A 12,594-nucleotide genomic window follows, 5' to 3' on the forward strand; every position below is an offset into this window, starting at 1 on the left:
ATAGTCGGTGCTTCTGGTGGATGATATCGATCTAGTCTGATTGGTCTGTCGAATCGGTTGCTGAAAAAAAAATAGGAAGATCAGACGACAAGGGCAATGACTTTCAGATCTGCCAGTTGGATTATCGAAAAACAATGATTTCATATGGCAAGAAGCATGCCATTCAATCTGTCGGTTGGATCGCTAGAAAAATAGAGAAAACAACGATTTCAGATTGTGAGAAGCATGTCGTTCGATCTGCTAGTTGGATCGCCAAAAAAAATAGAGAAAATAGTGATTTCAGATGGCGAGAAGCATGCCGTTTGATCTTCCGATTGGATCGCCAAGAAAAAAATGGGCCATCGCGGCGAGAATGAAGAAAAAAATGTAGGTATATTTTTTCATTTTTTTATTGCTGTAGCAAGGTTCTCGAATGCCGACGACCTCCTATTAAGTATTTCCCAGTGAAGAGAGAGAGAAGTTGCCGGTTACTGGCGACCCTCTGTAAAAAAAAATCTTTTTGAGCCAAAAAAAATCTTGATTTTTTTTTTGTTTCTCTCTTTCCCCTAACTCTGATTCGGAGTCGTGTGCTCCTTCTATTGTTTTTTTTATGGATAGGGGTCCCTGATATTGACCCACTCTATTCGCCTTTTTTGTTTTTGATGTGTTTTTTTTTTTTAATTTTCTCGAGGTTGGCTGATGTCGGCGACCTTCTAAAACGAAAGAAGAGAGGTCGCTGGTTATTGGCAACCCTAAAAAAAACTTTGTTTAAAAAAGAAATTTTGGTTGTTTTTTTTTGTTTCTTCCACCTTCCTTTTATGTATTGAGGTTGCCTAATGCCGGCGACCTTAAAAAAATGACTAAGAGTTCTACTTGGAGGGTTTTTTTCCCAAAACAGATTTTTTTTTCACTGTCACAGGCAAACCCGAGTTGAAGGTTTGTTGTCTCTTTTAAATGTAGAGACAAAGGTCGCCGAAATCTGGCAACCTGACTAATAAATCAAATAAACAGAGCACTAACCTCTATTTTTTGTTTCGATATTTTGTGTTCGGCTGACACATGATAAACAATGGCTCCAAGTAGTGAACCTTGGTGACAAGTCTCTAGACGCAACAATAACTTGGCTCTAATACCATTGTATGAGCGATGATCCAACAATGTGCAGATGAAGCTGAGGAGAACATAGATTTTGTAGATGGTCTTCTTTAAGAGGGGATATGCTTTCTCAGGTAAGCTTTTGTTCGAGCGATTTCCTGAGTAAGCCCTCTCCTTTTAAATAAGAGAGAAATGGGTGCTAGAGATTTTCACCCTCCTGAGTAGCCGATAACTCAGCATACATGGGACTTGCCGATTTTCTCTATAAGAAGAAAAGATCGGCAACTGTTTTTACTACTCTGAGTTTATCCAAATGAAGCATGCTTCATTTAGATAAGGCCCTATACTGGGTGGTTTCACACATTGGAGAGTGAGTGGGCCCATCTCTCTCCTCAATGCATGAGACTCTTCGTGAAACATGGCCATGGAGGTCACGTATGACTAGGGGTGGCAATCGGGTCGGGTTGGCGGGTCAGCATACCTCAACATGAACCTGACCCGTTTATTAAACGGGTCGGCTGTGGCAAACACGAACCCGACCCATTTATTAAATGGGTAACTCGACACGACACGGTTAACCCGTTTAATAAACGGGTTGGGTAAACGGGTTGGCGGGTCGGGTTCGGGTAAACGGGTTGGCGGGTCAGGTACGAGTAAATAGATAAATGGGTTGGTGGGTGGGTCGGGGTCGGGTAAACGGGTTGGCGGGTCGGGTTCAGGTAAACGGGTTGGCGGGTCAGGTACGAGTAAATAGATAAATGGGTTGGTGGGTGGGTCGGGGTCGGGTAAACGGGTTGGCGGGTCGGGTTCAGGTAAACGGGTTGACCCATCCGCCTAACCCATTTATTAAACGGGTCAGCCAGGTTGGCGGGTTGGCATACCCTTAACACAAACCCGACCCGTTTAATAAACGGGTTAGGCGGGTCGACCCGTTTATGACACGAACCCGTTTAAGCCAACCCCGAACCCGGCTAAGAAGCGGGTTGGTGGGTCGTGTCAGCCACCCCTGCGTATGACCAACAGAGGAGGCATCCAACGATGCCTCTCAACCACCTGCGAGGGTTATGCAAAGAGAGGAAGTGTATGTCGGTGCTTCTCAGCCACCTATGAGTGTCGTGCAGAGAGAGAGGAGACATCCAACAGCAGCCACCTGTGATGGTTGTGCAGAGAGAGGAGGCATCCGGCGGTGCTTCTCAGCCACCTTCGAGGGTTGTGCTCGGCTCCTCCGGCAATGCTTGTCTCATGGGTGGGGGAAAGGAAGGGTTCTGACATGGGTGGGAAATGAGAGGGAGGGGCATGGGAAACGAGGGAGAAAGAGAAAACATGTTTTGGGTTTTGAGGTAGATTTTTTTAAAATATTATTGACCCTGGTTGTTGGATCAAATCCAGTTTTGATTGAGCTGCTAAGGATTGAGCATCTAGGAATTAATATATATATATATATATATATATATATATACATTTTTTAGGATAAAATTATGTAAGCTGGTGACGACCGTTCCATCGCAAGTACCAAAATCCAGGAAGAATTTGCCTCTTGTACGGTTCAATGTGGTGGCCATATTAAGTAGGCATGTGTCTTTTTTGCTCCTCGGAATCTAGGTTTTGGGACCCAATACTTCTACTGCTACCCATGTGACAAATGTTGTGGTACTTTTTAAAATATCTTGATATTTTGAAAGTTGCTTATAATGTTCAAAACATCATGACATTTTTTATTTTTTAAAATATCATGGTTTTCTTGCAACATTTTTGTTTTTCTCAATTACTTCTAGAAAAAATGACTTTTTTTATCACATACATAACGTTTTTATATTTTTTAAATTTATTTATTTATTTTCAACGAAGGAAAATGAAAAAAAATCAATTTCTCACGAGAATGTGTATTATTATTATTGTCTTTTTAAACCTTGGTCATTGTGCGGCCGTCCACATGAAGAGCATGTCATGGATAATATAAAGTTGCGTAAATCAGGAATATGAACCAGAACCCAAATGTGAAAAGTCAAAGCATGAGTTCACTCCTTCCTCCTCGCCACAATATTTTTTTTCCTTTTTATAGTTAAGAAAAAATCACTTCACTCAGCAAGTTTATTAACGTAAAACCCTAGGTCTCCCTCGGCCAATAGCGAGCATATGTAGCTTCGGCCTAACACCTGTACGTTTCTAACTTGTGTTTTGTCAACTTCACTCAGCAAGTTTATTAACGTAAAACCCTAGGTCCACCTCGTCCAAAGCCCTTATGAGCTGGGGTCTGGATTGGGTGCAATATGATTGCACAAAAATTATGCATTAAGCACCCCCATCGCCCTCCATCAGGCCATGAGCCCGACACCTGACAGGCCTTGTCCCCAAGAATCCAAGATGGAGGGTGATCAGGTGCTTAATACACAAATATTTGTGCAATCATATTGCACCTTGTCTTTTCACTATGAGCTGCTATAGCATAGTTATACCAACACAGACAAGTATTAGAATCACGAAAAAGCGATAGAGATGTCATGTGACAAATTTCAGTGCACCTTATGCATTTGTGAATAGTCAGGATCGGATGCAATATGATTGCTCAAAAATTGTGCATTAAGCAACCGTTCACCCTCAATCAGGTATTGGGTTCCACACTTGACAGGCCCTGTCCCTAAGATGGAGGGTAATATAGTCGACAAATATTTATGCACTCATATTTGTGAATGGTAAAGGCGCTGTTGTTATTATTCAACATCTTGACCAGGATTCATCTTTTTTTTTGGTTAAGCCAAGGGAAAAACCCCAAGTTACAAGCTTTGGTAAAAACCCTTGAAGTTCCCCATCTACTCAGAGGAAGTAGATCAAGTTTTGACCTTGTAGTAAAAGGGGGCACAGACAGTGGTTGTCACATCCCATGCAACTTGGTGACATTTACAGGTGAACCCTACCAAATGAGTGGAGCCCTTATGGCCAAAAAATTGCATTCAGTTTTTTTTTAGAGGAAGAAAAATCATTTTTCTTTAATGCATATGGAATTTATGGTTACAAGGACGCTGATGCTGCGAACAAGAGACAGTCAACTTATTGTACTTGCTACGGTGAGTAAACTGCAATTTTTTCCACAGCTGTTGGAAAAGGAGAAAAAAGCGTAGCTCATGATGGTGGGTGGGGGGGGGGGCTTTCCCACGAGAGTGACTGTGACACAATGGAAGCGTAATCGATGATTTGGCTGCATCTTTCTCAACCCTCGGGAGCCTCCTGCTTTGCCTTGCCTTGTGAAAAGGGGCATCCACAAAGGATGCGAACGTGAGGTTAGAAGAGACCTCCCTATCCACGAGACGATGTGGAGGACCCCTTGAGGTTATGTTCACGCTTTGGCTTGTTTCAGTACGTGGGACAGTCATGAAGGGCTGCCTTCTTGGCCGTTGATCACAACAATGAACGGTGACGATGAAAAGACAACAGTTGGACAGTGATTTGCCATCTAACCTCATCTATTTCCCCTGAAACTGAGGCAGATGGTCAGCGGCGATGAAGCAAATGGTGGGTCCCCCGATGGACGCTGAGGCATCTTCTATCTTATGCCCATCTCCCCCAACCGTCCTCCTTTTCTCAGTGGACAGGCAGTCAGCCCCAACTAACTCCCACTCCCCTCCCTTGGAGAGAGAGAGAGAGATGTTTGGCATCCAAGTTCATCTCCATCCCGTCTCAGGAATGCGAGTTTCTTCAGGGGACAACTCAACTTGGTGGAGATCATCGCTACCATCATCTTCATCATCATCAAAATGCGCCCCCCAATGGGACCCCAGAGTTTGCGGGGGAAGAAGACTCGTCGTCTCGTGCCGGGGCTTATTCAGCTTCCCCAACAACCACAACAGGTCGTCGGGAAATCGTCCGCGTGATAGAGGCGGCAGCAACGATAACAACGGCGACTACATTGAGGCCTTCCTTCTTGCGCCAGGTTGCCAATTTTTCGCACGTCTTGCTCTTTCTTATGATTCCCCAACATCCACCGTCTTCATCATGAGAAATGGGGCTCCTTTCTGTTAGTTGGTACATTTGGATCGATCCTCAGGTTGCTCAAATGGGTTTTTCTTTCTCGTACGTTATTTGTGTAGTGCGGCGTCATACTTTATAATTTGCTCAAAATCTTTAGGGGGGTTCTTGGTTTATAGGCTTTTCTTTGGTTGATCAGAGTGATCTGTATTCTATGCATTCCAATTAGCAGTTCTCAATGATGGCCTTGTTACTAAGGCGATATCATTATTGGTGGTCATGTTGGGGAGGATGAGAGGAAACCTTTCGCCAAAACCCCCTTAAAATGGTGGGCTCATGGAGATGGTTTCTGTGGTTGAAAACGTGCACATTCAATAACGTCCCTCTGTCTTCTCATCAATGGCACTTGCTTACCATCCATTAGAATTCGGTTTCCCTCTGAATTGCTTGCTGCTCATTTTGTATTACCTTAGAGTAGGAAACTAGAAATTGGAGGTTGTGGGGACGTTGTAATGGACGGATGGGTTACGGCATACAAGTGTTATTTGAGTCCTATTTGGAAGACTGATTTGATGAAGGTAAAGAATAAGAGAGTTCATTTGATGCCTTGATGGGATGCTAAAATTTTTGCCTATGCACACAGGAGCAGTATGTTAAACTCTCTTAGATGATGAATAGGTGAAGGATTTCTGCCTTAGAGGATTCATTATGAAAAAATGGTTTAGACTGCACTCTGTGTTGGAGTCGATGCATCACTTTAGATAAATCACTTGTTGCAAATGTTGCGCCCAAGGTTGCTAGGCTAGGAAACTGAAGCAGGAAACGACACGGGAAGAGGAAACGAGAAGTGAGGCATTTTGAAATTTATAGGAAATCGAGAAGCGAGGATTCAATTTGAAAGAAATGGGAATCGAAAAGGAAGTGATATGACAATCAAATGAGAAGCGAAATGGGAATTGATTGGGAAGCGAATAAAAACTAAAATAAAAATTACTATTCTTCAATTTCATATTTTTTATTGTAAGAAATAATTTTTTGTCAAATCTAAAAATGATGGTGACCTCTTTAGAGAAAGTCCCCAAGAAGTGAGTGAGAAGTATAAGATGAAGCACACAGAGAACATGAAAAGAAGCGCGAGGTGACATATAGGAATCATGTTGGAAGCTCGAACGAAGCATGTGTGAAGCATAGGAGAATCAAGATTCCCATCAAGTTTTGAAAGCGAGGTGTATCACGCTTCCGAAGAGAGTTTCTGGGTAGTGCACGTCCCACCTACCTAAGAAGCTTTCAGTAACTCTGGTTTCACCTGTTGTTGGGTAGCTTCCTTTCCAATTCTAGAATGCCTTATGTTAATAATGCAAGGTAGGTGTAGGTCTTCAATCCCTTGGTAGTAGATAAATTCCTTATTTTACATTGTTCAAGACAAAGACACACTAGTCTATCGGTAAGCGATGGTTGGAGATAAGTACCGTGAAGGGTGTTCTATGCTTACAATCTTTTTGACAAATAAGTAGGATTTCTTTTACATAACAGCTAATGTGATTTGGTTTGTAGTGTGCAGGCATACTGTTCCATGAAATACTGTCTTGATCACAATAGAATTGTTCTTTGTGTTATTTGGATCTTCCTGTTGCTGTTTTACCATTACTAATTTCTTTTGGTTATACACAAAAAGCTTGCGTGTGTGTCTGTGTGTTAACATTGATGTACAAGTTTTTAAAAGAAATACCTTTTTTGTTGTACCTAGAAACTGTCAGGCACCACAACTTGCGAAAGAATGGTTTCTTAGATGAGGAAAAATGGAATTCTCTTGGTCAGTATCTTGCTGTTCCTGTTCAAGCTAAGGATTACAAGGCTAATGTTGTTGGTTCACCTGGGCATAGCTTCTTCCGCCAGTTTCAAAATCCAACAGTTTTTCTAAAGATTGAGTGTGATGGTGACTTTTGGCTGCCTATTATTGTTGGTATGCAAATGCATGTAAATTTCAATTATATTTGTACATTTTTTAAAAAATTGTAATTTCATTTGCTGTGTGTACTATCTATCTTCATCCTTTAGGTTCCTTCTATGCACTATGATTTTTCACTGGTTTTCTTGCAGGGGAATTTTATATAGAAAAGCTGATCAGTGCATTACACGGAGACCAGGGGGTAGAGTTGGTGTTTCTTCTAATTTTATTGTATTTCAGTTATTTCTTAATTGTATTCCTTCATAATAATTGGAATGTGAACGTGATCCAGGAGTGCCCGGATCAATTTGACTTCATGAAAAACGCTATTGAAACACTCGGATACGAGGTAGACCATGCTTCTTATATTTGGTTTCACGTCAATGGCAAAAGAGAAATTCCCCTTTCTGTTCACTCTATGTTCATTTTTTTCCTTTTGAAGGAATATTTGAAGGTCATTTATTGATTTTTTTCTGCTGTTTGCATAAATGTGCCGCACTGCAAAGTGTTTTCAGTAGCTCCAAATCTATGTCACATAGGTGCAGGTGCGGATATTAGCGCCGGATGCGGCAATGCGGCAATGCGGCATTTTGAAAAAATTTGGGTGCGGGGAGGGTATATATATATATACACACATATATATATATATAATTTTTAAGTTAACACTACGTGTATGTGTGTGCATTTATGTATTTATATATAATATAGATAAAAATGGACTTGGTTATGGTTAACCAAATCTACTTTTGGACAAAAAATGGACCTCAGTGTGGTTGACTTCACCTGACACAAAGGAAGCCATGTCCAAGTGTCGCACCCGCATGGGTGCGGTGCCCTGTTAGAAGAGTCTGTGTTACATAGATCCAAATATATATCTAGGTTAACATCTCTTCATAAAATTAAAGCTTTATGCTTACATATTTCATTCTAGTCACTATATTCTCTCATAGTATAGATATAAACTCTTTGTATTTCCCTCCTTTGTATTTCCTGGAACTGTTATTTTAAAACTTTGAGGCTTATTAATCTGCAAATAAGACTGTGAATTGCAGCAGCATAATCTGAAATTTGGAAGCTAAAAGTGTTACATTATTTTCAAGGTTTAAAGTTGGCAGCTGCTAGAGGATACAATAATATGTAATTGAAATGGCATTGCAAGTTTGCGACATTTCTAAGCACAGAGCTCCATTCCAGGTGGTACTTTCCAAGATGGAAACCTGTTGTGAGAAGTTTGGAGTTTTTCCGCCAAGATCTCTATGGCTCCATCATGGAGGAGTAGCTGTAGAAATTTTGACTTTTATTGGAGTCATAAATATGGGCAATGTTGGTGCACTGGACCTGAATCTTCTTTATATGTATAAGTTGAATATGTATGGCCTATAATGAGTCACTTAGTGATTAATCTATTGTTCCATTAATGGAATTTTAAGCTACTCCAAAACAGAAGTTTTTTTTAAGACAAACAACCTAAATGACCCTATTTTTAAAATGTTTATGTTGGAAACTTTTCCTTTTCCTTTGCCAAATTTGTTTGAAAAGATAAATTCAAAGAGAAACTTGTTTGAATTTTCTTTATGGCTAATTGTGTTGTTTCAACTGAAGAAATTTTCAAAATATTTGAAGAAGTTAATAACAAAAACTAGTTTGAACTGAAGGCCTTAATGATTGATTTGCTTTCAATTGTTCTAGAAATGAGTTAAATATATTTTTCTTAAAGTGGTTGACCTTGTTTATCACAGGCTCAATGGGGCATTTCAGATATGTGTGAAAGAGGAAAGTAAAATGCATACTGGAGCTTGTATTTTACTCCATTAAATTTTAAGGATGAAGCTTGGCTGCCTCATTTTTTTTCCACGGTTCTACAAGTACTAAGAGGAACGATGAGAATTGAAAGAAATGAAGAAATGGAAAAATAGGTTACTAATCTGGATGAGTGGCATAAAGCAATTTTTTATTTTTTGCCTGCTTTAGTTGTTCCTCTTCTTCCATAACATTGTGCGAGTAATGAGGTCAAGCTCCTGCACCTCTGGTCTGATCGCTTAGTGGTTCTTTCTAAGAAATAGGAAATTTATTAGGTTAGGCATCTGGAATTACATTCTCTACCATGTAATTGCAGAACATGTACATAGTAACATTGATAATTGTGAGCCCGCTGTCAGTCTGGAGATATCGACATGAAAAAATTATGATGATTACAACTTTATTGTTGGAGGGAATCTGATGGTTTTGAGTTCATTTCATTGCCTACTTAGCTCAAACTCATCAAGTCCTTGCAACATATTTTCTTATGCACAGCAGCACAAGACATCTCTGTTTGCTTTTTAAGGTTCAACATGATAAATTATACTCTAGGGTTGCCAAACGTGTCCTTGCTGGATCCTTTGAAACCCAAGAATGAAAACATCATGATCCTACAAGTATCTTTGTGTTTAATATCATGCTATGTTTCTTAAAATTTTGCTATGTCACCTGGGTACGGGTGCGAGTAGAGTACTGGTACGGAGGGTACGACATGGCAATTCCAAAAAATGTGGGTACGGGGACATGGCTATATATATAATTATATATATATATATTAAATATCACATAAATACAAAATAAACTGAATATAATCTAAATATATATATATTATATCTAAAACTCCGCCTGTGTAGTTATACACTGCCGGTCCCAAGCCCGGATAAAGGAGGAGGGTTGCGGTAGGCCTGTGACAGCCAGCATAAAAACTTTGTCATATCCTATGAAAATGAACCAATATGAGAATTTCGTTGGGGCGTTCCCTACTGAGCGACGCGCTGTACTCTCTAGGCCCGGAGGCAGTGATAAATGTGCAAGGGTTGCTAGGTCGTCGCCCAGAAGCGACGCGTCACACCGGCGCCCGGGTGTGGTGTCAAATAGGCAAGGGTTCCCTCACTTTGTTGGAAGGGTGGGGGTAAAGAAGTTAGTCCAAGACCATAAAATTAGGTTAGCCACTTGGAACATAGGGTCTTTAACTGGTAAGTTGGTAGAGTTAGTAGATGTTATGTGTAGGAGAAAGATTGATATTTTATGTCTTCAAGAGACCAAATGGGTAGGTGAGAAAGCTAAAGTGATAGAACCTTGGGGATATAAGATTTGGTATACAGGAATAAATAGGAATAGGAATGGAGTAGGGATTGCTATGAGTCGTCAGTTTATAGATAATGTAGTTGAGGTCCGTAGGAAGGGTGATAGAATTTTACTTATTAAATTAGTATTAGGTACGGATATTATTAATATTATTAGTGTTTATGCACCTCAAGTAGGTTTAGATGATTCCATTAAGCATCAATTTTGGGAAGATTTAGATGGAGTAGTACAAGAGACATCTTATGGAGAAAAGCTTTTCATCGGCGGTGACCTTAATGGACATGTAGGCATTAGTAGGGATGGATTTGAGAATATCCATGGAGGCTATGGTATAGGAGAAAGAAATGAAAGTGGAGAAAGGATTTTAGATTTTTGTTTGTCCTATGATATTATCTTAGCAAACACTTGGTTTAGGAAGAGGGAGTCTCACCTAGTAACATTTAAAAGTGGGGTTAATACGAGTCAGATAGATTTTTTCCTACTTAGAAAGAGAGATAGGGGTTGTTGCATCGATTGTAAGGTTATACTAGGAGAAAGTGTAGCTACACAACATAGAGTCTTAATTTTAGATCTTAGAATTAGACAATGCCGCAAAAGGGATAGACATAGGATAGATCCTAGAATTAAGTGGTGGGCACTGAAAGGAGCTAAACAAGGAATGTTTGTAGAGCAGGTAGTTAAGGAAGTTGATTGGTGTCTCGAGGAGGATTCAGAATCAATGTGGAATAAGATAGCGGGTGGTATGAGAAAAGTAGCTAAGGAGGTATTGGGTGAGTCTAAAGGCGGTGCACCACTAGGTAAGGATACATCATGGTGGAACGAGGATGTCAAATTAGCTATTAAGGTTAAAAGAGAGTGTTATAGAAATCTAAGTAAGAGTCGTGATAATGAGAATTTGGAGAAGTATATGATAGCAAAGAAGGAAGCTAAAAAAGTTGTTCGAAACGCGAGGGCTAAGGTATATAAGGAGGTTTATGACAAGTTGGATACCAAAGAAGGCGAGAAGGATATTTATAGGCTTGCAAAGATGAGAGATAGGAAATCGAAGGATTTGGGTATGGTTAGATGTATCAAAGATGAAACGCAAAGGGTTTTAGTCAAAGATGAGGAGATTAAGGAGAGATGGAAAGATTATTTTGATAAGCTATTTAATGATAGTCATGCTCAAGATCTTGGAGACTTCTCCATTCCTTTTCATGAGATAAATCGTGACTTCATGCGCAAGATTCAAAAGAAAGAAATTGCAGAGGCTTTGAAGAAAATGAAATCAAGAAGGGCAGTTGGCCCAGATGGTATACCTATCGAGGCTTGGAAATGCTTGGGAGAGAAAGGTTTAGAATGGTTGACAAATCTTTTTAACTTTATTTGGCGAACAAATAAGATGCCTAATGAGTGGAGGAAGAGTACTTTGGTGCCTTTATATAAGAATAAGGGTGATATACAAGATTGCACAAACTATCGTGGTATAAAACTCATGAGTCATACTATGAAACTTTGGGAGAGGGTGATTGAGTCTAGGTTGAGGAAGGTTGTCATGATATCGGAGAATCAATTTGGTTTTATGCCTGGAAGATCAACTATGGAAGCTATACATCTTCTTAGACAACTTATTGAAAGATATAGAGAGAGGAACAAAGATTTGCATATGGTTTTTATTGATTTAGAGAAGGCATACGATAGAGTACCTAGGGACGTTCTCTGGTGGACAATGATGAAGAAAGGTGTTTCTCTCAAGTACATTAGTATAATTAAAGATATGTATGAAGGAGTAGTAACCAATGTCCGCACTTGTGGAGGGGTGACAACCAATTTTCCGATAACGGTTGGGTTACATCAAGGATCTGCTTTAAGCCCTTTCCTATTTGCGATAGTGATGGATGAGCTTACGAGATCAATTCAAGAAAATGTACCGTGGTGTATGTTGTTTGCTGATGATATTGTTTTGATTGATGAGTCTAAAGCTGGGGTTAATGCTAAGTTAGAATTATGGAGACAGACATTGGAAGCTAGAGGTTTTAAGTTGAGTAAGAGTAAGACTGAATATATGGAATGTCGGTTTAGTAAGCAACGAAGTAGTGATGGGAGTGTAGTGAAGCTTGGTGAGCAAGATATACCGGTGAATGATTATTTCAAATATTTGGGATCCATCATTCAAAAGTATGGAGAAATTGATGGAGATGTAAATCATAGGATAAAGGTTGGGTGGATGAAATGGAAAAGTGCTACTGGAGTGCTGTGCGATCGTAGAATGCCATTGCGGTTGAAGGGAAAGTTTTATAGGACGACTATTAGACCCGCTTTACTATATGGTACGGAATGTTGGGCTGCCAAGAGACATCATATTCAAAAAATGAGTGTAGCTGAGATGCGGATGCTTAGATGGATGTGTGGAAATACAATAAAAGATAAGATTCGGAACGAAGAGATACGTAAGAAGGTAGGTGTTGCACCCATTGAAAATAAGATGCGAGAGAATCGTTTACGGTGGTTTGGACATATTC

General features: G+C 40.0%; 1 protein-coding gene across 4 annotated transcripts in view; it reads left to right on the forward strand.

Moving 5' to 3' along the window:
* The first annotated feature begins 4,653 nt into the window (after window positions 1-4,653).
* The window catches only part of LOC149842505 (bifunctional nuclease 2-like), a 44,075-nt gene continuing 36,134 nt past the window's right edge, over window positions 4,654-12,594 (forward strand). For all 4 annotated transcript variants that reach the window (XM_089999241.1, XM_089999239.1, XM_089999240.1 and 1 more), the window contains exons 1-4: window positions 4,654-5,002; window positions 6,785-7,000; window positions 7,138-7,187; window positions 7,278-7,334. In XM_089999241.1, coding sequence (XP_089855367.1) covers window positions 4,717-5,002; window positions 6,785-7,000; window positions 7,138-7,187; window positions 7,278-7,334 — 609 coding nt within the window. In that variant the 5' untranslated portion in view covers window positions 4,654-4,716. The remainder of the gene's footprint in view (window positions 5,003-6,784; window positions 7,001-7,137; window positions 7,188-7,277; window positions 7,335-12,594) is intronic.

This window comes from Nuphar pumila, chromosome 3, assembly GCF_984573655.1.
Source record: "Nuphar pumila chromosome 3, dmNupPumi1.hap1.1, whole genome shotgun sequence".
Taxonomy (NCBI): domain Eukaryota; kingdom Viridiplantae; phylum Streptophyta; class Magnoliopsida; order Nymphaeales; family Nymphaeaceae; genus Nuphar; species Nuphar pumila.